The sequence below is a fragment of the Rhinatrema bivittatum genome, chromosome 2 (genome assembly GCF_901001135.1).
Source record: "Rhinatrema bivittatum chromosome 2, aRhiBiv1.1, whole genome shotgun sequence".
NCBI classification, from domain to species: domain Eukaryota; kingdom Metazoa; phylum Chordata; class Amphibia; order Gymnophiona; family Rhinatrematidae; genus Rhinatrema; species Rhinatrema bivittatum.
Window position 1 is genome coordinate 6175714 of NC_042616.1, and position 27544 is coordinate 6203257.

General features: G+C 45.0%; 1 protein-coding gene across 1 annotated transcript; it reads left to right on the forward strand.

Moving 5' to 3' along the window:
- Positions 1–16993: 16993 nt before the first annotated feature.
- LOC115086002 (oocyte zinc finger protein XlCOF6-like) lies at positions 16994–26526 on the forward strand. Its single transcript, XM_029592582.1, has 4 exons — positions 16994–17176; positions 20503–20988; positions 23528–23651; positions 24487–26526. Exons 1-4 carry the CDS (start codon positions 16994–16996, stop codon positions 26088–26090), a joined length of 2397 nt encoding a protein of 798 aa, XP_029448442.1. The 3' UTR covers positions 26091–26526.
- Positions 26527–27544: the final 1018 nt, after the last annotated feature.

The following is a 27544-nucleotide window of genomic DNA, read 5'->3' on the forward strand; positions in this document are numbered from 1 at the left end:
CCGGCCCTATCTAAACCCCCCCCCCTACCTTTGTTGTCAGATTTACGCCTGCCAGAGGCAGGCGTAAATCTGCGCGCACCAGGGGCTGCTGGCACGCCATCACCCGACCCGGGGGGCTGGTCCGGAGCCTCGACCATGCGACCAGGCCAGCGTCACCACCCCTGACACGCCTCCCGCCCTGCCCCGAATTTCACGCCGCCCACCCAGCACACCCCCTTTGCAAAGCCCCGGGACTTACGCGCGTCCCGGGACTTGCAAATAGGCTCGGCGCGCGCAGGGGCATTTACGAGGGTTACATGCATAACTTATGCGCGTAACCCTTTTAAAATCCGGCCCTTACAGTGTGGCAGTGAAAGGTCCAGGCTGGGAGAGAGTGAGTGTTATTCTTTAGGGAAACACTTTCATTGCTTAAAGAGTTTTCCTAACTTAGCTTAAAATTATATATGTATGAAAGAAATGATTGTTGTTCTCTATAATAATAATAATAATAATAATAATAATAATAATAAATAAAAAACAGTTACAGTGTGGCAGTGAAGGGTCTGAGCTGGGAGAGAGTGAGTGTTATTTCCTTAGGGAAACATACTTTCATTGCTTAAAGAGTTTTCCTAACTTAGCTTAAAATTATTATTGTATGACAGAAATGATTGTTGTTCTATATAATAATAATAATAATAATAATAATAATAAATAAAAAACAGTTACAGTGTGGCAGTGACGGGTCCGGGCTGGGAGAAAGTGAGTGTTATTCTTTAGAAACATACTTTCTTGCTTAAAGAGTTTTTCCTAACTTAGCTTAAAATTATATATGTATGACAGAAATGATTGTTGTTGTCAATAATAATAATAATAATAATAATAAAAATTGGTTCCAGAAAGGTAAGGGTAGCATTAGATAATTTATTTTGCAGATTCGTGGGAAATTAATTTTCTGCCTTTTTCAGGTTTTGAGTGAGAGTGACGGGGGAAAACAATGTTAAATGGAGATTAGTTTCAATAACTTGCACAACAATCTCTCGTGTATATAAAATAAAAAAAATCACTGTCCGTGGAACACTGACAGAGAGATTTGGTTACTTTCCTCTTTAAGTGACAGAGAAACTGGGATCAAGTGTTAAATCTGAGTGAATAAGGCTGAGGTCGGGGAAGCTGGAAGGAAGTGTCGCCCCTTGAAGAAGTCCTCAGACTGTCTGTGTAGAAGACCCGTTTCTGTACGCAGGCAGCCAGCGGGATTCTCAGACCCGGGTCCATCGGTGACAACACGCAGGGCGTGAGAGAGGGTCTCGACACAGAATAATAAAGAGGACAGAAAATAAAAAGTGGGAGCGGTAAAAAAAAAAAATAATTTTTGATCCAGGCCTCTAATATAATAAGAAAGGAAAAAGAAACCGGAGCAAAAGGGGTTGATATTAATTTTGGGACCCAGATAGAGACATTTTACTTTTAATTAATACCTAGTAAGTTCCACAAAACAATTTAGGATCCTGAAAGTGTTAGCAGGACACTGATTTGACTAGTCTGCACACGATGGGCACGAGAATGTAGATTTATTTATTTATTTATTTCACATTTTTCTATACCGAGCTTCATGGTTGAATACCATATCAGATCGGTTTACATCGAACGAGGGATAGAAACTTGTAACAAAAAACGGAACAATAAGTTATAATCAGAAAGAGAGCAAGAAAGTTACATTGAACAAGGACTATAAACTTGGAGGCTTTACAGCTTGGAAGTAAATAGAGTAAAAAAGGCCCGAGTAGGGCCATAACTTAAAATCAAAAGTCATAAGATAGTTTAATTGCGGAGGTATTGGATAAGAGGCATCTCACAAAGAAGGCATGGTTCCATGGCTCGTGAGTAGGATGGTAGATTATTGTGTGTCTGAAGGATCCAAGAAGGCTAGTCGGAACAGCCAAGTCTTAAGTTTTTTTTTAAAAGTTAGTAGGCATGTTCCAACCTGAGTTCTGCAGGAAGGCTATTCCAAATGTTTGGACCTGCTAGAGAAAAGGCTCGGACCCTGGTCGAAACTAGGCGAATGGTTTTGGTTGGAGGGGTTGTAACTCTCCTTTGTGGATTTCTCTAATCGGTCTGTTGGATGTATGGAGTTTGAGGGGAAATTCAAGGTCAAGATGAAAATAGTTATGGATGGACTTGTGTATCAGGGTGAGAGATTTGTGAAGGACTCTGTAGTAGACTGGTAACCAGTGAAGGTTTCGGAGAAGTGGGTGTAATATGATCTCTTCGGTTGGTACTGGTTAAAATTCTGGCAGCAGCATTCTGTATCATTTGAAGAGGTTTGGTGGTTGAGCTGGGTAGGCCAGTGAGAAGAGCGCTGCAATAATCTATTTTTGAAAATATTAGGGATTGCAGAACAGTTCTAAAGTCGTGGAGATATAGGAGAGGTTTGAGTCTTCTCAACACCTGTAGTCTGTGGAAACAATCTTTGGTAGTCGAATTGATCATAGTTTTTAGATTAAGGCGGTTGTCTAGAATTACTCCCAGATCTCTTACTTGAGTATGGGTGAGTTGGAGACTGTGATGGGTTTGTGGAGGATGGATGTCTGGGTTGGAAGAGATAAATAGTAATTCAGTCTTAGCGGAGTTGAGGACCAAATTTAGATTATTGAGGAGATTGTTTATAGATTGAAGGCAAGTTTTCCAAAGTGAGAGAGCTTTAGTGATGGATTCTGTAATGGGAGCAGAATCTGAACATCGTCAGCATAGATGTAATGGATGAGATTGAGACTTGTTAACAGATGACAAAGGGGGAGGAGGTAAATATTGAAAAGGGTGGGAGAAAGGGAGGATCCTTGAGGCACGCCAAGAGAAGAATTTGTCGATGGCGATTCTTTGTTGTTGATCCTGACCCTGAAGCTTCTGTTATCAAGGAAGGACTTGAACCAGCTGAAGACTGAGCCAGTTATGCCAATATCAGATAAACGTCCAGGAGGATGGTGTGGTTGACCGTGTCGAAGGCTGCTGAAATGTCTAGAAGGATTAGAAGAAATGAGTGTCCTTTGTCCATTCCCATAATAATATGGTCTGTTAGTGAGATGAGCAGGGTTTCTGTATTGCGTGATTTGCGGAAACCATATTGGGAAGGGGAAAGAATATTGTGTTCTTCTAAGTAATCTGATAGCTGGGTATTGACTACTTTTTCTGTAATTTTGGCTAGGAATGGAAGATTAGAGATTGGACGGAAATTAGCAAGAATGCTAGGGTCTAAATTGTGTTTTTTCAAGAGGGGTTTAAGGGAAGCATTTTTTAGGCTATCTGGGTACAGACCTTGAGTTAGGCAGCAATTTATGATGTTAGTCAGAGGTTTTGAGATTGTGTCTGGGATGAGTAGCAATAATTTGGAGGGTATGTTATCTGTTGGGTGGCTGGATGGTTTCTGCCTTTTTAAAATGGTTTCAATTTCTTTAGTGGAAGTTAATTCAAAGTTGTCGAATTTAGTATCCTTGAGTATGTGGTTGGAGGAGCTTGAATCAGGAGGGTTGGTTTTAGTTGGAAGAAGTGCTATAGTGTTTGAAATTTTCTGCTGAAAGAACAGGGCTAACTCATTTGCCTTGGATTGAGCATGATCATCTGGTATTGATGGAGGAATTGGCTTTGTGATTTGTGATACATATGAAAATAAAGCCTTTGCATCATATTGTAGGTCATGGATTTTATTAGCGTAGTATTGTTTTTTTGATTTTAGGATGGATGATCTGTAAAAATGTAAAGTTCCTTTGTATGATGAAGAGTAGACGGTGAAGGGGCTTTGCGCCATCTGTTTTCTTTGTGGCGTAGATCTTGTTTTATCCGTTTGAGTTCGCTGGTGAACCAAGGTTGGTTACCTTTTTTTGCTGGGTTGATTAATTTCGAGGTTGATGGGCAAAGATTGTTTGCTACCCTTTCCGTGATCTTATGCCAGGATAGTACAGCTGAATTGGGGTTAGATGTGTCTAGGTTTGTGAGTTCCTTGGTGAGCTGCTCGCTGAGAATTTCTGAAGCACAAGATTTCCTGAAGTAAATGGTGGAGAGGTGTTGATCAGTGGAAGATTGTATCTTGGTGGATAGGGTTGTAGTTATCAGGAAATGGTCTGACCAGGGAATGGGGGTACATGTAGGATCAATAGAGCAGAGGAAATTAGCATTAATGAAAATAAGATCCAATGTGTGTCCTGCTCTGTGAGTTGGATTGTTGATAATCTGGGTGAATCCCATAGCGCTAAGGGCGGTGAGGAATGCTTCACAATTGGATGAGTGTGGAGAGGCATCAAAGTGTAAGTTAAAATCTCCCAAAATTATGGTAGGAAAATCTGTGTTGATGTGTTTCACGATGGTTTCTATAAGGGGTGAGGAGTCTGCTTCCAGGATTCCTGGGGGAGCGTAGACTAGTAGAATTTGAAAGTGATTCGATTTAAAAAATCCAAGTTCAATTGTAGATTTTAACTTGATAGGATGAAGTGTTAGTCTGAATTCTTTCTTTGTGGCTAGGAGCAGGCCACCCCCTCTTTTTTTGTGTCTGGGGATTGAGAAGAAATCGTATTTGTGAGTGGGTAGTTGGTTAATTAGAGCAATGTCTGAGTTTTTTAGCCAAGTTTCTGTAATGGCGCAGATATCAGGGTTACAGTCCAAGAGATAGTCGTTGAGGATATGCGTCTTTTTTGTCAGAGATTGTGCATTGACCAGTGTTACTGAGAGCATAGTTAGCCCTAGGAACTGTGTTAGAGGAGAGATCATGATTGGAATGAGAGATCTGGGATTTCTAATTGGTAGTTCTTGCACAGGTGACATGTTGTGAAGGAGACGGTGTGTCTGATAGGGATGTATTGGTTTTGCATTCCTTCTGGGAGTTATTGAAAGAGAAGCCAGGGAGAAAAAATCTTAGTAGCTCAAGCTGGGAGTAGATGCTGTTATAATGAGATGGATGAGAGTTAGTTTGGGAGAGAGGAGAGGCTGTAAGAATTCTGAAGTATCAGCAGGAAGCGGGACTGTTTGTTCCTTTTCTTTTTTTTTTTTTTATTGGAAGGCGGAGTGTTGCAAACAGGGCTGCGAAATCCGTTAATGGGAAGCGTTAATTAAGCAGAGGTTTGTGTGTGGCCATTCCGGGGGTAGGGATCGGGCTCCTTCGGGGCTGCAACTAAGGGGCGAGACAAAGGGGCTTGCCCCTTTGTCTCGCCCCTTCGGCGCGCGACGCCCGGCGCGTGACGCCGGGATGAGCGGCAGGAATTTAAATCCCCGCTTACCTCTGCTGCTGACGTGTCTGTGCTCGCTGGTAGGCTGCTCTCCTGGGTGGGCGGAGCTGAGGGACGATCGGGTGAGCCGCGTGGCCGTCGCTGGAGCCCCGGTGGTGAGTGCTTTATTTTTAATAGTTTTTTTTTCAGTTATGTTGTTTAAGTCAGGTTAGTAGGGGAAAAAAAAAAAAAACAGAATGCTGAAAAAGGATACTCTGTCTCTTTATTTTTTTAAACCTTACCTTTGCTCGGCCTTAGCCGGCTGAGTACAGAGATGGTCTCCGGCTGGAGGGGGAGAGGGCATCTACCGTTACCACCATACTTGGCTTCCTGCACCCACTGCCTTTCAGCTCTTTTAACAGCTAAGTCCAAGTCAGCTGAAAAACCGGCTACCGGACCAAGGCACTTATCTGAGGAACCACAGAAATCACCTCAGGAATTCTCACCTGGGGGAGGGACCATGTGCTATCATTGCAGAAGAGCAGAGGAATTAATCCTCCTTTTTATTTTTCTCCTCCTAAAATCTGAAATAATCCCCATAGGGAGATGTAGAATATGGCAGGCTGACGTCACTGCAGGCGTATGTATACTGTGATGTCAGCTTTGCTCTGTCTCCATCTGCTGGTAGAGGTGCATAACCCAGTAGTTCTGGATTCATCTACCTGGGTGCTAGGAAAGATGGTATTGAAAACCATGCGAGGAATGTCCGGGCTAGATGAATAAAACCCATAAGGTAAGTAAAACATGAAATGCTTGTATAAAAATGGGAAATAAATACAATATCTGGAAAGCTCTGTGCACTAATGCTGATAGCATGAGAATACAGTCCAGATATAGAGACTGTCATGGAAGAAGCTGACCTGGATGTAGTGATAGGGAATCTGGGACTTGGCTACTATGTTCCTGAAGGTCTCATTAATGTACCTCTCTGTCTGACTCAGCTCCACCAAGTCTGCCACTCTAGCCCCCAGAGATCAGTGGAGCACAGGGTTTGCTGAGAGAGGTAACGGTGGTGGGGCCGCTTGGCAAAAGTGATAATAATATGATCAAATTTGAATTAATGCCTGGAAGAAGGACAGTAAGCAAATCCAATTCTCGTCTAAACTTTCAAAAGGGAAACTTTGAGAAAATGAGAATAGTTAGAAAAAAACTGAAAGGAGCAGCTACAAAGGTAAAAAGTGTGCAAGAGGCGTGGACATTGTTAAAAAATACCATCCTAGAAGCACAATCCAGATGTATTCCATACATTAAAAAGGTGGAAAGAAGGCAAAACGATTACCGGCATGGTTAAAAGGGGAGGTGAAAGAAGCTATTTTAGCCAAAAGATCTTCTTCATTCAAAATTGGAAGAAAGATCCAACAGAAGAAAATAGGATAAAGCATAAACATTGGCAAGTTAAATGTAAGACTTGATAAGACAGGCTAAGAGAGAATTTGAAAAGAAGTTGGCCATAGAGGCAAAAAACTCACAGTAAAAACTTTTTAAAATATATCCGAAGCAGAAAGCCTGTGAAGGAGTCAGTTGGACCGTTACATGATCAAGGGGTTAAAGGGGCACCTAGACAAGATAAGGCCATCGCGGAAAGATTAAACAATTTCTTTGCTTCCGTGTTTACTGAAGAGGCTGTTGGGGAGATACCCATACTGTAGAAGGTTTTCATGGGTAATGATTCAGATGGACTGAACCAAATCACAGTGAACTTAGAAGAGATGTGGTAGGCCTGATTGACAAACTGAAGAGTAGTAAATCACCTGGACCGGATGGTATACACTCCAGAGTACTGAAGGAACTAAAAAATGATATTTCAGACCTATTAGTAAAAATTTGAAACCTATCATTAAAGTCATCCATTGTACCTGAAGACTGGAGGGTGGATAATGTAAGATAATGTAAACCCCAATATTTAAAAAGGGCTCCAGGGGCGATCCAGGAAACTACAGACCGGTTAGCCTGACTTCAGTGCCAGGAAAAATAATGGAAAGTGTTCTAAACATCAAAATCACAGAACATATAGAAAGACATGGTTTCCCCGCAGGGTGACGACTTTTGGGACACTATCTTTACAGTGGGGTGTAAGGGTCTTATCTCAGCCTCCTACTTGGAAAATAGTTTCAAACTCCTCTATCGGTGGCATTATACCCCCGCTAAACTCATAAAATTATTCCACGGCCTCGGATCGGTGCTGGAGGGGTTGTGGGAGCGAGGTTCCTTTTATCATATGTGGTGGGAGTGTGCTGCTGTTTCCCAGTTTTGGCAGGGACTGGCTGTGTGGCTTTCAGACATATTGCATGTTCTCTTACTCTAACCCCCATAGTTGCCCTGCTTAACTCAGACTATCCACAGCTCGACACGGCCTTAGCGTTTTGTTAGATTGGTGGTCACCTCTGCTCGATGTGAGATAGCTTTACCTGGAAGTCGGGTGTACCTACATTATTGCAGGTTCAGTCACGGGTGCAAAGGTTTGTACCCTTAGTAAGATTACGGCGCACCGTCGGAAACAAATAGGGGCGCTTTTCAGCGTACCGTGTCTACCTAAACATGGCAACAACAAAGAAGAGATATGATTTCCTTTTATGTCTGATTTTCTCTTATGCTATTTGTTCATCTACCTTTGCAGAGGAGCTCCCAGGGATGGTAGGGAAGAAGGGGGGGGTGAGGAGGAACAGAAGGGGGGGATATGTTACACAAAACTGAGAAAGCAGAGAATCTGTTGTAAGTCTTTATGCATCTATCACTGTCAATTTTTTATTGATGCTTCACAGATGCTGTATGGTTTTGTATTGTCGGTATTATCTTTCTCTAATAACCTTAAATTTGCAAAAAAAAAAAGAAGACATGGTTTAATGGAACAAAGTCACATGGCTTTACCCAGGGCAAGTCTTGCCTCACAAATCTGCTTCACTTTTTTGAAGGGGTTAATAAACACGTGGATAAAGGGTGAACCGGTAGATATAGTATACTTGGATTTTCAGAAGGCATTTGACAATGCCAATCGGAAGCAGCAGGAGGTGAGGTCCGCAGAAGGGGGCGGTGCCTGCAGCCTACAAGGTGGAAGAGGAAGACGCATGAGTCAGGCAGAGGGAGAGCTCTAACCCCAGCAATTTCCTTTTCTTAAGGAGAAATAAGCGATTGCAATAAAGCTCTAGCCCCAGAGGTAGGCAAGCTATTCACCACCCACCTTTTTCATCTCCATGGACTGCCACATCACATCACCTCGGATCCAGGCATCCAGTTTACTTCCAAGTATTGGCAGGCCCTCTGCTGCAAGTTCAATATCAAGCTTTATTTTACATCGGCTTACCACCCCCCAGCGAATGGACAAGTAAAGCATACGATCAGACCCTTAAAATTTCTCCCTGCTATCGTAAATGAGACAAGACAATTGGGCTGCTCTCCTTCCTGGGCGGAGTTCGCACAATCCCACCTTACAACGAGGCTACTGGGTTATTTCCTGTGTACAATAAGGGAGACAACTAATTCCGCCTCTCCCTCCACCCTTGGTCGCCCTTCACTGGCACCCGAACCACGGGCATGATTCAAAAGGCAGCCCAGAAAGCAAAGAGTTTCGCGGATAGACACTGGCGCCCGGCACTACAGTTCAGACCAGGGATAAGGTCTGGTTACGCACCCGTAACATCCGCCTTTGAGTACCTTCCATGAGGTTAGCACCTTGTTACATCGGCCCATTCTCCATCCTGCGCCAGGTTAGACAAGTCACATACCAACTCCGGCTTCCCACGACCTTAAGGATCCACAATGTTTTCCACATCTCTCTCCTTAAGCCAATAGTCTTATCCTACCCTCCAGGAGAACTCTGTCTCTACAGAAAGTTTCCTCTGACGAGGATCAAGTATACCAGGTGAAAGAGGTGCTGAATGTTCACCGCTGGAACAAAAGATGGGAATATTTGCTATCCTGGAGGGATATGGGCCAGAAGAAAACTCTTGGGCGCATGCATCCAACATTTTGGATTAAAATCTTCTACAAAATTCCACGCCTTGCACCCGAGGAGACCTAAGCCCTGGGGAGGGGGGGAGTACTGTTGTGATGGCTGGCCGTGGAACCACGTGGTCAGCCACACTCATCCCCCAAGCCAGGCCGATCCTCTTTGCGGCATTCTGGAGCCACCACCATCAGTTCCCTCCTGTGCAGCAAGGGTGGCGACACTGCCGCTACCGTGCTGCCTGCCTCAACTTCCCTTAGGCGTGCAAGCACAGCTTGCCACAGTATTTAAAGCTTCCTGCGGCGGCCCCGGATGTCTATGTCAGCGGGAAGCCCTATTTAAGGCAGCCCCTGCTGCCGAAACTTTGCCTCAGCAACAGGTCACACTCTTCAGAGTCAGCAAGTTGCTCTGCGTGTTCCTGCTCCTGCTCCTGTCCTTCCTCATCCCTGCTCCTGTCCTAGATCCTGTTCCTTGGATGGGTCTTCTGGTTTGACCCTGGTACGTCTTCGGATTTCGTCTGTCTGCTGCCTGCCCCTGACCTTGGCCCGTCTGATTCTGCTTTCACCTGGATTCATCCTGGATTCATCGCTCAGGGACCAAGGGTTCAACCTGCGTGGAATGAGGGTGGCTAGTGGTGAAGGTCCAGTTGGGTCTCTGCACAGCTCTGCTCCATCTGCCGATGATGGGGACCTGCGGAGAGGTTCTCCTTCTGGGGGTAGCATCAACCCTGCCTCGGTCCAAGGGTACACATCGCAACAACGCTGTTGACCACTGATTGGCCATCTTGGATCTAGCACATGGGAGAACCCCGTCTGTCTAAAGATGTTTATAATTTATCTATTTTATGTGATGATGGTTTATCTGTTTTATTTGTGATTAAATGTGCAGGTATCTTTGTAACCCAACCTGAACAATTGCTTTGGAATTGGTGGGGAATAAGTTTTATAAATATAATTAAATTAAATAAATCCTACACAGTATGGTAAAGAGAACTACAGGAGTTTTCACAGGCATCTCCTAAAGCTTCTGCTTCGTCACTGATTCCTCTAATATCAGGCAACCCATGTGGCCATTGTGTGATCCTTCAGAAAATCTGATCCCAGGTGATTGGTAGCTTTCCGTGCGATTGTCACTGATACATGATTAATTCCTGCTTTTTATATCCAGCAGACAATGTGGTCATACTGGAAGAGAAGAGGGAGGAGAACTGAGAAGATCACCCTATAGTACTGGCACTTACACAAAGGCAATCAGGAAATGTCTGTGAGAATCTTTCCCAGAGGGCTGAGGGGGAGACGGTAGTCAAATTCAGCAGGAATTGGAGAAGAAGCAGCGAGACTGTGCAGGAGCCGTACTGGGAGGAGCCACCGCGTGTGTGAGAAGTGACAGGGAGGTCACAGACATCCCCAAGCACCAGGGGCACCTGAGAACAGAGAGACCCTTCCAAAGTACTAACAGTGATCAAATGACTTCTGACCTCCACCAGAGAGAGCAGAAAGGGAAGAGATCCTTTTACTGTGAGACCTGTGGGAAAACCTTTGATAGGAAATGTCATTTTGTATTGCACCAGAAAACCCACACAGGAGCAAGACCTTTTCCATGCTCTCAGTGTGGAAAATGTTTCAAACATAAGTTAACCCTGAAATTACACCAGACAATCCACACTCAAGGGAACATTTTCACTTGTATTGAATGCAAGAAAAACTTTTCTAGCAGGGAATCCTTAGCAATACACCAAAGAACACACACAAACAGAGACCCTCTCATTGCCCTCAAGATGGGGAATTTTACAGCTCTGATTTATTTTTATTAAAGCATCAGAAAATGGAGACAGAAGAGAGAACATTTTCATGTTCTGAAAGTGGAGAAAACATCACCCACAAGCAAGACCTAATAATAAACCAAAACACAGAGAAAAGAATTATTCATGTGTACTGGTGGTGACAGAAATTTCAATCAGAAAGAAAGCTTCACAAAACAACTAAAATTCCAACCAGGAGAGAGAGCAATTTCCAGTAATGAATGCAATGAAAGCTTATGTGAGGGAAAATTATTTTCAGGAAACAGAAAAAAAAACTTACTGGTGAGAGATCATTGCCTTGTATTCAGTCTGAAAAAAGCTTCAGTGCGAAGGTGGATGTCGTACAAGAGAAGAAAATCCCCAAAGTAGAAAGACAATTAATATATACTGAGTGTGGTAAAAGCTTCAGAGAGAAGCGTGCCCTCATCATTCACCAGAGAATACACGTGGGAGAAAAGCCATTTACATGTAGTGAGTGTGGTAAAAGTTTCAGGGAGAAGAGTGACCTCATCATCCATCAGGGAAACCATTTGCATGTAGTGAATACAATGGGGTCGTCCCTGAAGGATCTTTCTCTTCAGTCAGGTCAATTTCAGAACTTCAGGCCTTGTCATGTAGGGACCCCTTTCTTCAAATTTCAGTGCATGGGGTTTTGTGGCAAACGGTTCCATCTTTTTTACTGAAGGTCATTTTTTGTCATTCTCTCTAACCCAGAGAGAAAGAGAGCCCACCAAAGCCTGGAAAAAGAAACAGCATCCATTTTGACCTGCAAAATACATCATAGATCAGTATCAACTGATCTTACATAGAAACATAGAAATGATGACAGAAAAAGACCAATCGGCCCATCCAGTCTGCCCAGCAAGCTCCCACACATTTTCCCATACTTAAGCTGTTTCACCGACCATCAAGTTCAGGGCCCTTGTTGGTAACTGTTTGATTCAAATTTCCTGCCACTCCCTGCCATTAATGCAGAGAGTAATGTAGATCTCAAAGTAGAGAAAAATAAAAGCAAGGAAGAAAAGAAATGCAGAACAATTTGTATGAGCAGCATTTTTCTTAGAAAGAGAGAAAATAAATTTATTTATTTATTTATTTATTTATTTATTTAGAGTTTTTATATACCGGCAATCATGAAAACATATCTTGCTGGTTTACATAAAACAGGAGTGCATTATATACATAAAACTAGAACTGTGGTGACCGAAGGTACAGTTACATTTAACAAGGGTAGCCGAACTTGGAGAAGGAAGAAGAGAGGAGAGAATAGAAATGGTTAAACAATATACAATTTAAATATAGTATACAAAATAAATGTTATATACAAGAGGCATGGTGTTTTAGGAGTCATTGGATTGTGTCATTGGGTTGTGTCCGGAAAGCTTGCTTGAATAACCAAGTCTTAAGTTTTTTCCTAAAAGTTGGGAGGCAGGGCTCCTGTCTGAGGTCTGTAGGAATGGAACTTCCACAGAAGAGGGCCAGCTGTAGAGGTGGCGCGATCTCTTATGGTAATATGTCTGGTCGTTTTCGCTGGGGGAACTTGGAGGGAGCCTCTGTAAGCATCTCTGGTAGGTCTGGTAGGAATTATGTGCTTGGAGAGGGAATTGAAGATCGAGAGGGTGAGTTGATGTATAGTTTTGTAGGTGGTAGTTATGGCTTTTATACATGATGCAGAAGTAGACGGGTAACCAGTGAAGCTCTTTCAGGACGGGGGATATGTGGTCTCTTTTCCTGCGCCTGTCAAGATTCGGGCTTGCTGAGTTTTGAACCATCTGTAGAGGTTTGGAGTAGGATGAAGGTAGACCTAGCAATAGGTAATTGCAATAGTCTAGTTTCGAAAAAATGACTGCTTGGGATGATCGTTCTGAAGTCTTGAGCGTGGAAAAGAGGTCTTATCCTTTCAGGACCTGGAGTTTATAGAAGCAGTCTTTGGTTGTTTTGTTGATGGTGTGCCTTGAAGTTTAGCCGGTTGTCTATTATTACTCCTAGGTCTCTAGCTTGTGTGGTAGGCAGATTGGTAGGAAGAGTACTGTTGGAGGTGTTGTTCTCAGGAGAGAGATGAGTAGGATTTCAGTCTTGGAGGAATTTAAGATGAGGTGTAGGCTGTTGAGTAGTTGTTTGATTTTTTTGGTGGCATGATTCCCAGTAGTCAAGAGTATTAGAGTATGTGTCTTTGATAGGGATGATGATTTGAATATCATCTAGCAATCCATTCTAGCATTGGAAAACATGGGATGAGTTGGTTTTAGTCTTTTCCCATCAACCCTCCCCTCTTGCCTTAATAGGGCCGTCCCTGGGGAGAGGCGCAAGTGAAGTTTCGGGGTCTCTGCATTGCCGCTATAACCTCGTCCCTTGATGTCTAACATCACTTCCTTGGAAGCACCAGTGAGGCAGGAGGTGCAGCAGCCAATGGGTGGAGATCTCTGCATGGGGAATGAAAATCCAGTGAACCCGTCCCTCACCCCCACTCACCCCCCAAATCCCCCTCTTCAGTCTCAGGGGCAAACCCACTCTTCAGAATATCAGAGGGGCCTGCAGGGGCTGAGTCTCCCCAGACCCCACAACATTTAGGGTGAGCTCTGCTCCCAGGGCATCATTTATTTATTTATTTATTTAGAATTTTTATATACCGGCAATCATGAAAACATATCTTGCTGGTTTACATAAAACAGGGGTGCATTATATACATAAAAACTAGAACTGTGGTGACCGAAGGTACAGTTACATTTAACAAGGGTAGCCGAACTTGGAGAGGAAGAAATAGGAGAGAATAGAAATAGTTAAACGATATACAATTTAAGTATAGTATACAAAATAAATGTTATATACAAGAGGCATGGTGTTTTAGGAGTCATTGGATTGTGTCAATGGGTTGTGTCCGGAAAAGCTTGCTTGAATAACCAAGTCTTAAGTTTTTTCCTAAAAGTTGGGATCATTGAGGAATCATTGAGGAAAATACTTTGAGGAATCATTGAGGAAAATACTTTGAATTCTCAGCTCCGTGTGCTGTGAGGGTCAAGAAAGCAAACAACGTTGGGAATTATGAGGAAAGGAATGGAGAATAAAATGTAGAAAGTCATAAAACCTCTGTATCCCTCCATGGTGCATCTGCACCCTGAGTCCTGTGTGCAATTCTGGTCCCTGCATCTCAAAAGCTTTATCATGGATGTTTCTCTCTAAGCCACTGAGTTACTTCGGATCTAGTGGGCTTTAAATGTTTAAAAAGAAAGATACTGCAGAACTAGAAAAGGTACAGAGAGGGGCAACCAAAATGATAAAGGTGAAGGGACGGCTTCCCTGTGAGGAAAGGATGAAGAGGTTAAGGCTGCTCACTCTCTTACTCTCATTTACTGCTTTATCTCTGCACTGTCCACTCACTCATGTTCCTTCCTTCCCTCTCTGTCCCTTCCCAAGCCTCACGCTCCCCCCTCTTTCATTCCCTTACTCATACCCCTTGCCTTCCCTTTTAGTTAGAACCCACATTACTCCTCCCTCCTCCCCTGGATGTCATTCTCAGTCTCGGGGGCAGGTCACCATCAGACCCACAGTAAGCAGGGCCTCTCCTTGCTGGCGGGGGTTAGGAACCTCTCCAGCGTGCAGTCACACATGGCCTCTCTTCGCTGGCGGGAATCAGAACCCCACCAAAGTGCTGTAACATGGGTACCCCTCACTGGAGGATGCTGGGAACCCTGCCAGCATGCAGACATAAGCAGCTTCTCCTTGTTGGTGGAGGGAGGGAAACCTTCCAGCATACAGTCAAATGGAACTGCGCTGGTGGGGGGTGGGAACCCTGCCACCATGCCATCTCATGTAGCCTCTCCTCGCTGGTGGAGATGGGAACTCTGCCAGCATGCAGTCATATGGGGCTGCTCTTTGCTGGTGGGGGTGGAAAACTTGCTGTCATGCAATCATATGGGGCTTCTCTTCACTTGAAGGGGGGGGGGGGGGATGGGAACCCTGCCAGTATGTACTGCGCATGCTCCGAAGAGGAGTCGTCCTTTCTGGCAACTTGCTCCTAAAGATGCAACTTCCACTGCGAGCAAGTTCAAGAAAGCAGGGGCACAACTCGTGTGCCTTTTCTGTGGCCAGAGGCCTCTTCCCCTATTTGTGGTCGCTGCTCCCTGCTGGTAATTTCCTCCCTCTCTGTGTTGCTGCTGCTGCTGGGCAGCCAGGAGCACCATCACCCTCCTTCTCTTGCCGCTGCCGCTGCGGTGCTGCCAGCCCTGATGCCAGGAATCGGGACCCGCCCGCCTTTATTTCTGCTGCCAGACTCCCACCCCCAGACCAGCTCCATTGCGCTTCTGCTGCTGTCCCAGGGTTTCTCACTGTGGAAGGTCATTGTGGTGGGGGGAGGAGTGGGGAGCAAGGGATGAGGGAAAGAGTGCGAGAGAGAGCAAAAAGAAAGGGAATGAGAAGAGAACAAGGGGGTGGAAGCAGGGAAAGAAGGAGGAGGGATGCTGAAGAGAGGAGGGAGAGAAGAGGCAGAAGACAGCACACAGAGAGAGAATGGGGACAGGGCGGGGAAGAGAGGGCGGGGGCAAGCACAATGGGGGTAGGCACAAGGGGTGAGGGACTGAGAGAAGAGGATTTTGCTAGAGGAGGAAGAAGAGAGGGCTAGAGGCAGAGGAATGAGGAGGGATACTTATCTTCCCCTCTCCCTCCTCTACTAGAGCAATTCCACCTCCCCTCAGAAAACACCCTATCCCTCTCCCTCCCCATCTCGCTCTCTCCCCTGCAACTCATACATACGCACATACTAGAGCAATTCCACCACCCCTCAGAAAACACCCTATCCCTCTCCCTCCCCATCTCCCTCTCTCCCCTGCACCTCATACATACGCACATACTAGAGCAATTCCACCTCCCCTCAGAAAACACCCTATCCCTCTCCCTCCCCATCTCCCTCTCTCCCCTGCAGCTCATACATACGCACATACTAGAGCAATCCCACCTCCCCTCAGAAAACACCCTATCCCTCTCCCTCCCATCTCCCTCTCTCCCCTGCAACTCATACATACGCACATACTAGAGCAATCCCACCTCCCCTCAGAAAACACCCTATCTCTCTCCCTCCCCATCTCCCTCTCTCCCCTGCAACTCATACATACGCACATACTAGAGCAATCCCACCTCCCCTCAGAAAACACCCTATCCCTCTCCCTCCCCATCTCCCTGTCTCCCCTGCACCTCATACATACGCACATACTAGAGCAATCCCACCTCCCCTCAGAAAACACCCTATCTCTCTCTCTCCCCATCTGGAGGAAGTCATCCCTAACCAGCCTGCATGTCAGTCTGTATACATGTGTGTGTGTCAGCATGTATGTGCATGTGAGCATTCCTGCCTCTTAATCTGTCCCTGAGCGAGCCTGTGTGTGAGAATCAATGTGGGGTTTAGAGCACAGATCCCCTCAGGGGCCGCAGCCCAGTCAGGTTTTTAGGATTTCCAGAAGGATCAGGCATGAGGTCTATTGCATACAATGGAGGCTGTGCATGCAGGTTTCATGCATATTCATTGAGGGAATCCTGAAAACCTGACCGGATTGCAGCCCTTGAGGACTGAGTTTGGGGATCCCTGTTTTAAAATGTGTGTGAATATGAGAGGGAGGAGAAAGTCCGTGCACACCCTCCACCCCCTGACTAAACCATGGATTGTTTAGTTTTAATTACTGAGTGTTAATTGATGTCTGCTGTTTTGAAATATATTATTGGTGAGCTGTATTATGTATTAATATAGTCTTCCTATATGAATATTTTATATTTCTTGATGTTTTATGGAAATTTATGAACATGGGGGGAGGGGCAAACACCTCTGCCAGCTTCCCCCCACGTGAGTGCCCAGTCCTGGGCTGTGAAAAAGTGGAGGGGGTGGGGATCCCCCTTATGCCCCCGCAGCAGGGCCCACATTGTGCAGCTCGGGCTCCCTCACACCCAGCGGGGAGGGCACTTTCCGGGGCATTTGGGCGGCTCGGGTTAGTGCTGGGCTGGCACCCGGGCAGCTCTGCCAGGAGTCGCAGGGTGATGAATCATCAGAGGCAGCAGCCAATCGGAGGTGAGATCAGCAGAAGGGGGCGGTGCCTGCGGAAGAGTAAGACGCACGAGGTCAGGCAGAGGGAGAGCTCCTCCCCCTCCCACGTGCTCCTAACCCGGGAATTTCCTTTTCTTGAGAAATCAGCGATTGCAGTAAAAGCTCAGCCCCGCAGGGTAAGCGCGCGCTCTCCCCCCCCCCCCCCCAAGGGGGTTTAGCCCCCGAGAGTCTGCGCTCAGAGCTCACAATTTTACTTGCACTCAGAGACCTGAGCCCTGTCCTTTGTGCTCTCTGGGAGCTGTAATTGTACTTTACAGTTATTATTTTGTCATTTCTATTACTCTTTTCCATTTGATATTCCTTATTGGGTGAGGGTCTCTCTCTCTCTCAGAAACCTGAGCCCTGTCCTTTGTGCTCTCTGGGAGCTGTAATTGTACTTTACAGTTATTATTCTGTCATTTCTATTACTCTTTTCCATTTGATATTCCTTATTGGGTGAGGGTCTCTCTCTCTCTCAGAAACCTGAGCCCTGTCCTTTGTGCTCTCTGTGAGCTGTAATTGTACTTTACAGTTATTATTCTGTCATTTCTATTACTCTTTTCCATTTGATATTCCTTATTGGGTGAGGGTCTCTCTCTCTCTCTCTCTCTCAGAAACCTGAGCCCTGTCCTTTGTGCTCTCTGGGAGCTGTAATTGTACTTTACAGTTATTATTCTGTCATTTCTATTCCTCTTTTCCATTTGATATTCCTTATTGGGTGAGGGTCTCTCTCTCTCTCAGAAACCTGAGCCCTGTCCTTTGTGCTCTCTGTGAGCTGTAATTGTACTTTACAGTTATTATTTTGTCATTTCTATTACTCTTTTCCATTTGATATTCCTTATTGGGTGAGGGTCTCTCTCTCTCAGAAACCTGAGCCCTGTCCTTTGTGCTCTCTGTGAGCTGTAATTGTACTTTACAGTTATTATTTTGTCATTTCTATTACTCTTTTCCATTTGATATTCCTTATTGGGTGAGGGTCTCTCTCTCTCTCTCTCTCTCTCTCAGAAACCTGAGCCCTGTCCTTTGTGCTCTCTGGGAGCTGTAATTGTACTTTACAGTTATTATTTTGTCATTTCTATTCCTCTTTTCCATTTGATATTCCTTATTGGGTGAGGGTCTCTCTCTCTCTCTCAGAAACCTGAGCCCTGTCCTTTGTGCTCTCTGGGAGCTGTAATTGTACTTTACAGTTATTATTTTGTCATTTCTATTACTCTTTTCCATTTGATATTCCTTATTGGGTGAGGGTCTCTCTCTCTCTCTCAGAAACCTGAGCCCTGTCCTTTGTGCTCTCTGTGGGCTGTAATTGTACTTTACAGTTATTATTTTGTCATTTCTATTACTCTTTTCATTTGATATTCCTTATTGGGTGAGGGTCTCTCTCTCTCTCTCAGAAACCTGAGCCCTGTCATTTGTGCTCTCTGGGAGCTGTAATTGTACTTTACAGTTATTATTTTGTCATTTCTATTACTCTTTTCCATTTGATATTCCTTATTGGGTGAGGGTCTCTCTCTCTCTCAGAAACCTGAGCCCTGTCCTTTGTGCTCTCTGGGAGCTGTAATTGTACTTTACAGTTATTATTTTGTCATTTCTATTCCTCTTTTCCATTTGATATTCCTTATTGGGTGAGGGTCTCTCTCTCTCTCAGAAACCTGAGCCCTGTCCTTTGTGCTCTCTGTGAGCTGTAATTGTACTTTACAGTTATTATTTTGTCATTTCTATTACTCTTTTCCATTTGATTTTCCTTATTGGGTGAGGGTCTCTCTCTCTCTCAGAAACCTGAGCCCTGTCCTTTGTGCTCTCTGGGAGCTGTAATTGTACTTTACAGTTATTATTTTGTCATTTCTATTACTCTTTTCCATTTGATATTCCTTATTGGGTGAGGGTCTCTCTCTCTCTCTGTCCCATGTGTGACTAAGGTGAGGGAAAAAAAAGCTTGGAGGAGTGGTTGCATTAAATGTAGCAACCCCTAACAGTGATTGCTTGTCAAAGAATAGGAATCATAACTTTTTTCAATGTCTCTCTGTACTATCAAAACAATCTCAATTCTCTGTCTTTTCTCCCATAATTACCATTCACAACTCTGTCTTATTCACATACACACACCTTTTAAACAACTTCCAGTAACGACGCTCTATTTAAACAAAACTTCTTTTAAAAAAAACCTTTTCAACTCCGCACTTCCTATACTGGCAAGACACAGATTTTTTATTCATTGTAAACAAAATTAAACTTTCTTGCTAAATTATGGCTATATATTATTCTCAATATCTTTAACTTCTTCAGGAATCTGTTTCTAAATTTAAAGGATTAATTCATTGAATCGAGTTCTCTCCTCTGTTTAAACTAAATGAAACCTAATTTTTTTTTTTGCTTGAGAAACGCAGTTTTGCCCACACTAGCCCCCCCCCCCCCTCACTCTTTCTGTCTTGTTGTTAACTCTTAATTGCCTCCCGTAAGATGAAGGGAGAACCTTTGAAAAGAAAAAAAAACCTAATACTTAATACTGCTTAATACTGCTTGTAACTTTCAGTAACCTCAGCTCAGTATTAAAGAAGTTTGAAAGTAGCATTGAAGGTTGAGGGCAAAAGAGGTTTGGAGCAGGAGATAATTCAGGAAGAAAAGGTATTAAGTATGTGTTATGAGAGAGAAATATCACATGCGCTTGATAATCAGATAACAGATACAGAAATTAGGGAGAGAAACTTAAAAATTGGTACCGTGTAACATTAACTTACTTAAACTACAAATCCTTATACAAAAAAAAAGTACCAGCAAATGAAAGCATAACTAGATAGCTTTAACCAGAAACTACCAAGGATTTGCTGGTCTCTTGGAAACAGATTCTATCTTAACATACTCTGTCCTAAAATGAATATTGCAGTAACTCTGTTATTTACACTTTCGAATAATAGAAGGACTAGGGGGCATTCCTTGAAGTTAGCAAGTAGCACATTTAAGACTAATCGGAGAAAATTCTTTTTCACTCAACGCACAATAAAGCTCTGGAATTTGTTGCCAGAGGATGTGGTTAGTGCAGTTAATGTAGCTGGGTTCAATGTGTCCCATGTGTGACTGAGGTGAGGGATTCAGCTCATGTGTAGTCTTTGTGTCAGGATCTGCAGCAGTCCAGCTTGTTCTGTCCTCCAATAGATTTGTATTTATGTAAAAACATTTCTAAATCACGGATGACAGAAAGCTCATTGCGCAGCTGCTCCGGGACCTGTTGCCTTATTTCCAGTGTCACCGTTTCGTACGTTAGATTGTTGCTGGGTGAGGTTTGGGTGTGATTGATTTATTTGGTTTATTTATTTGATGTATATTCTGCCTTTTAGTGCTGTTTAGCTGTGATGGGCTTGATACAAAGGTGCTGAGTGTGTTTTCTGCAGGGTTTTGTGTTACTTCCCAAAGTGCCTGGTACAGGAGGGAGTTAACTCTTCACGTTCTCTTTTTCTCTCGTCCTCAGCCCTCCCTGTCTCTGCTGACTGTATGGAATAGAAAGGAAACATCTCATCTGTCTCTTACGGAGGTTCCTGTCAGACTCATGGATGGTTTTGTTGGTCCTGGGACTTCAGTGCTGGGGTCCAGACCTGCCGGGATACAGCGGTCACAGTCTGAAGCTCAGACACCTCGCCTGCAGCAGTACAGGAAGGTTATGAAGACAGCACTGGGAGTTTTACCTTCATTAGAGCCTGATCCCTCCCTGGTGAAGGCTGTGGCTGATCCCCCAAGATCAGAAAATGTTACAGGGGTGGCTGTGTCCCTTTTCCCCGATCCACTGCAGCCCAGAACTTTGGACTCTTTGTGGATGGTTCTGGTGCGTCTGGAAGCGACACTTAGCAGCAAGTTGGAAAGGATTCAAGGGGAAATCTCCTCGCTGGAGCTGCGCTCAGTGACCCAGGAGAAGAAAATCTCTGCTCATGCTAAACGGCTGCAGGCGTTGGAGAACAAGGTAGCACATTTATTCCCAAATTCTTCTGCCTCCCTTCAAGATCGTGTTTCACTCAGAAGGAAAACTTAGAAGTTAAAAAATATTTCCAAAAAATAAGCCTACGTAAGTAGTCTTCACCAATGAGAAGCGAGCATAAGTGTCAGACAATATTGTCATAAAGATATACAAAAGAACATAGCGCAAAGATCAGGGATGTGATCGACCAGCTGCACCAGCTCCAAGCGTATTGGGCATGGAGTGTGTTTGGCTCCATGATAAGTATGGCAGCCACACTTTATCGAATTTGTCCCTCCTATCTCAGGTCGATACTCTAAGGCCGCGGTAGAAACAGTGCGGCATTGCCAGGCGCACCCTCGTTCCCCGCACACACAATTCTCTTCACCTAGCGCTCGATACTCTCTTCTAATTGCATGCAAATGCATGCTGCGTCTATGAAGCGTTAGGCGAAGGGTTAGGCCCGCGCAACCCATTTTACTGTATAGGCGCTTAATACAGCGCCTATACAGTAACCTGGGTGCGCTGGTACCTGTCATTTCAAATGTCATTTCAACTGACAATTGAAATGACAGGCACCAGGAAGTGTAAAAAACCAAAAATATGTATAAATACCTGTCACTTTCTGAATCCCCCAGGCGTGCGGTCATCCAGGCGGCGGCGGGAGCTGGCGGGCGCGCGTTGGGTCCAGGCGGCGGCGGGAGCCGGGGGGGCACATGTTGGTTTCAGGCGGGCGGGTGGGCGCCCGTTCATCCGGGCGGCGGCAGGAGCCGGGGGGGCGCACGTTGGTTTCAGGCGGGCGGGTGGGCGCGCGTTCGAACAAGGCGGCGGTGTGGGCCGGCGGGCGGGGTGGGCGCCTGTTGGATCCAGGCCGCGGGCGGGTGGGCGCGCATTCATCCAGGCGGAGGGAGCCGGCGGCGAAAGCAGCCTCCGGCAGCCCCCGCCAGCAGTGAATGAATGCGCGCCTGTGCGACCCATGCGATTTCAGCGCTCAAGGCAGTCACATGCCGTGACGTTGGGCGTCGTGACGTCACGCCTTGAACGCCGAAATCGCACGGGTCGCACAGGCGCGCATTCATTCACTGCTGGCGGGGGCTGCCAGAGGCCGCTTTAGCCGCCGGCTCCCTCCACCTGGATGAATGCGCGCCCACCCGCCCGCGGCCTGGATCCAACAGGCGCCCACCCGCCCGCCGGCCCACACCGCCGCCTTGTTCGAACGCGCACCCACCCGCCCGCCTGAAACCAACGTGCGCCCCCCCGGCTCCTGCCGCCGCCCGGATGAACGGGCGCCCACCCGCCCGCAGCCTGGATCCAACACGCGCCTGCCTGCCGGCCCACACCGCTGCCTTGTTTGAACGCGCGCCCGCCGGCTCCCACCGCCGCCCGGATGAACGGGACCCAACGCGCACCCACCCGGCCGCCTGAAACCAACGTGTGCCCACTCGCTCGCCGCCGCCGCCTGGATGAACGGGACCCAACGTGCGCCCACTCGCCCCCCGCCGCCGCCTGGATGACCGCACGCCTGGGGGATTCGGAAACTGACAGGTATTTATACATATTTTTGTTTTTTTACACTTTAAGCTGCAAATATATATATATAGAGAGAGGTCGTCCATGGTACATTCCGCTATGTAGCTGTTCGAACACCACACTAACACCAAGTAGAGGGTAGGCGGTAAACTAGCACGTTAAGGCCGCGGCAAAATAGCGGGTTACTAAGGAGATAATCTGAGCGCGCGTCACAGTATCGGAGGGGAATAGCTAATTCCTTCATTATACAGCTAATTCCTTCATTTACATATCATATACATGCTGCGTGTGGAAAGGGTTATGTGTCTGTTTTAAGAAGCGCTAAGGACGCGTGAAACTGGAGACTGTATCGCTGGATCGCCTTACACGTCCGAATTGTGCGCCCACAGCGTGTTACCGACGGGAAATCTTCAACCGCACGTTACTGTATCGATCTGATAGTAAACTCTCCTGAGCAGGGACCATCTTTTATATGTGTTTTGTGCAGCACTGTATATGGTTTTACTAATTTTGCGTGAGGGGATCCTCAGGAGACAGAGAGGGAGTGAGCCAGGGGTTTGCTGTGAGGGGAGGGGGTATCAAAGTGGTATCCGCTCCAGATGCCACATACTTTAGGTTCACCACTGGATGTTCAGAAGAAGGGAACGGCATCAAAGATGACCCAAGGTTAGGTGCTGAGCAGTCAGGAGGATGAGAGCACAGTGACGTCTCCTGATGTGACAGAATCAGATGTTCCTGAGGTTCTGGGTAATGCTCTGTTAGATCTTGGGTTTTATTATTCACTGATTTATCCAGGCAGAGGCGTTTGATATTCTGTGTCTCTGGGATCAGAGAATCTTTTCATAGTTAGACTTGCAAACCCTGAGGTCCAGAGAGGAATCTGACTCCAGGGGAACAAGTCTGGCAGTTCCTGGGGATGAGGGGTCCTGGTGTCCCCTCTTCCATGATAAAATAAGAGATTAAAGCCAGCTGAACCCCTCCATGTGTCCCTGAGCGTTTCTGGTTTGTGTTTCAGGTGCCTGTGATGTTTGAGGACCTCGCTGTCTCTTTCTCCCAGGAGGAAGGGGGATGTTTAGATGAAGGACATAAGGAGCTTTACAGTGATGTGAAGGAGAATTATGAGATCCTGAGCTCTGTGGGTAAGGATTGCATTATCTCTATTTTAAGTAAATACAGGGGATGTTTTACTAAAAGTCATTTTTCACTGGGTCACCTCCACACCAGAGATGTGCAAGAAGGCCTGGATTTATCAATAGGTGCATGAAGCCGGTCCTCAGTCCCTCTCCTCACAATTTTCCTGGTCCTCAGTCCCTCTCCTTGCCCTTTTCCTGGTCCTCAGTCCTGCTCCTCACCCTTTTCCTGGTCCTCCCTCTCCTCTTCACATCTCTGGTTCTCTCAGCCTCTTTCTCCTATCCCTGAGAGCTCCTCTCTCTGTTGATACTTGAGATCACTTTCCCTCAATAAAAAGAAAATAAATTTATACAGACACACGTAAGGTTGGAAAACAATTTTCTTTATATAATGTAATAGAGAAGATGGAAATGTTAGGGATGTGAGTTTAAGTGATCTGTCCTTTAATCACCTTTATGGTGATTTATGAGTGTTTGAAAACGCTATTGTGTAAACATGTTTTCATTTATCCATTTTATGTTATGTTGTTTTATTTGTAACTCAGTGTGCAGTTATCTTTGTAATCCACCCTGAAGAATTGCATTGCAGGAGGCAGGATATAAGTTGTTTTTTTTTATAAATGTATGAATAATTAAAATAAACCACAGGAGCTCTATAAAAACATCACACAGGAGTTTTCACAGGTGACTCCTAAAGTTTCTGCTACATCACCGTATTCTCTAATAACAGAGATCCCATATAGCCATTGTACAATCCTTCAAAAAGTCTGACCCCAACTCATTGAAAGCTTTTCATGCCATTGCCACTGACACATTATTAATTTCTCCTTTTTATATCCAACAGACAATGAGTTCATACAGGAAGAGAAGAGGGAGGAGAAAAGAGAAGAGCACCCTATAATACTAGCACTTATATCAGGAAATGTCTGTGAGAATCTTTCCCAGAGGGCTGATGGGGGAGACACTTGCCAAAGTCAGCAGGAATTGGAGAAGAAGCAGCAAGACCCTGCAAGAGGCTCACCGGATGGAGTCACTGCATGTGTGAGAAGTGACAGGGAGGTCACAGAATTCCCTGAGCAGCAGAGAGAACTGAGAAAAGTGAGACCCTTCCAAAGTACTAACCATGATCAAATGACTTCTGACCTCCACCAGAGAGAGGAGAAAGTGAAAAAATCTTTTCACTGTGACACCTGTGGGAAAACCTTTGATAGGAAATGTCATTTAGTATTGCACCAGAAAACCCACACAACAGAAAGACCTTTTCCATGCTCTCAGTGTGGAAAATGTTTCAAACATAAGTTTACCCTGAAATTACACCAGCGAATCCACACTCAAGGGAACACATTCACTTGTATTAAATGTAAGAAAAAGTTTTCTAGCAGGGAATCCTTAGTAATACACCAAAGAACACACACAGGACAGAGACCCTCTCATTGCCCTCAAGATGGGGAATCTTACAGCTCTGAGTTCTCTTTATTAAATCACCTGAAAATGGAGACAGAAGAGAGAACATTTTCATGTTCTGAAAGTGGGGAAAACATCATTGACAAGCAAGATTTAATAATAAACCCAAATTCCCAGAAAGAAGAAAAATTATGCATGTGTACTGGTGATGACAGAAACTTATATCAGAAAGAAAACTTCACAGAACAACTAAAATTACAAACAGGACAGAGAGCAATTTCAAGTAATGAGTGCAATGAAAGCTTATGTGAGGGGAAAATCTTTTCAGGGGACAGAAAAAACCTTACTGGTGGGAGACCATTGTCTTGTATTCGATCTGAAAAAAGCTTCAATGTGAAGGCAGATGTTGCACAAGAGAAGAAAATTCCCAAAGTAAAAAGCCAACTTATATGTACTGAGTGTGGTAAAAGGTGCAGGTGGAAGTGTGACCTCATCATCCACCAGAGAACACACACAGGAGAAAAACTATTTACATGTAGTGAGTGTGGTAAAAGTTTCAGTCGGAAAGAACATCTCAAATTCCACCAGAGAATCCACACTGGAGAGAAGCCATTTACATGTAGTGAGTGTGGTAAAAGTTTCAGTCGGAAAGAACATCTCAAATTCCACAAAAGAATCCACACTGGAGAGAAGCCATTTACATGTAGTGAGTGTGGTAAAAGTTTCATTAAGGAAGTCGAGTTAAAACGCCACCAGATAGTCCACACAGGAGAAAAGCCATTTACATGTAGTGAGTGTGATAAAAGTTTCAGTCGGAAAGAACATCTCAAATTCCACCAGAGAATCCACACTGGAGAGAAGCCATTTACATGTAGTGAATGTGATAAAAGCTTTAAGACAAAAGGAGAACTGAAAATCCATCAGAGAATCCACACAGGAGAGAAGCCATTTACATGCAGTGAGTGTGGTAAAAGCTTCCGTGATCAAGGAAACTTCAAACGCCACCAGAAAAACCATTTACATATGAGAATGGTAAAAGTTTAAGTAAGAAGATATCTTTCACATGGCATCAGCGAATATACACTGGAGTGAAACCAAGTCCTTGTTCTTTGTGTATTAATAGCTTCAGAACAGAGGAAGAAACTGCAAGCCACCAGAGAAGCCACACAAGAATCACATACAATTCAAAAACTCTCCTATAGTTTTTGGAATTGTTAAAATGCCCTGATAAAGATATTAAAGAGTGGGATGCAAGAACAATACAACTTTTCCCTATGCATCAAGTAACATCTAAGAGTCAGAGTATGCTGAGATTGTACTTTATAACAGCTGATGGTGGTGTGGGCCTTTCAGTTGCAAATATGCAAAAAGTGCTGAAGTACAAAAATGAATGCCCAAAATTGTTCTTCATTCTTAAACTTAGACAATTGTTACAGTGAGTGGAAGGAATAACTGAGACTCAGCTCATACATTAGGGGAAAGCAGGAATGGAATTTGCAAAGCTATAAAAAAGCATTGGAAAGAATTAGACCAGAAAACAAGGAAAATCAGTTCCCAAAAACACAAATATAGTAGGAAATACAAAGAGTTACTTCAGAAACCCCACATGGCTCAACACCTGACATGGGAATAGGATTTTAAACATAGAGATGAGAGATTGAGAATTGCAGCACAGGACATGGAATGGTTCACAGGCAGCAGAGAAAAAACCTAGTGGAACAGACAATGCAGGGTCTGTAAAACAGAACTATAATTAGTTACACAGCTTGCTGCTGGAGGTCAGGTGCTGATGTAAGAAGGCCTGGATACAGAAAGGCATAATAAGGTGGCCCGGCTCATCCTCGGAAGTTGTGTAAACATTATAACATCGCTGTACCAGGAAGGCACTGGGATCCTGATCCTGAGAGAAAAGCAGCCATTGTGGTAATGCAAAATCTATTCTACGATTGTAAAACATGGGTTGAGTTGGTTTTAGTCTTTTCCCATCAACCTCCCCTCTTCCCTTAATAGGGCCGAACCTGGGGAGAGGTGCAATTGAGTTTTTGGGGTCTCTGCATTGCTGCTGTAACCTCATCCCCTGATGTCTAACATCACTTCCTGCTCCTTGGAAGCACCAGTGAGGCAGGAGGTGCAGCAGCCGATGGGTGGAGATCTCTGCATTGGGAATGAAAATCCAGTGAACCCTTCCCTCACCCCCCAGTCCCACCCCAAATCCCCCTCTTCAATCTCAGGGGCAAACCCACTTTTCAGAATATCAGAGGGGCCTGCAGGGGCTGAGTCTCCTCAGGCCCCACAACCTTTAGGGTCAGCTCTGCCGCAGCTCATCATTGTGGAAAATACTTTGAACTCCTCAGCTCTGTGTGGTATGAGGTTCAAAAAATGCAAAGGATTTTAGGAATTATTAGGAAAGGAGAATAAAATGTGGAAAGTCATAATACTTCTGTTTCCCTCCATGGTGCATCTGCACCCTGAGTCCTGTGTGCAGTTCTGGTCCCTGC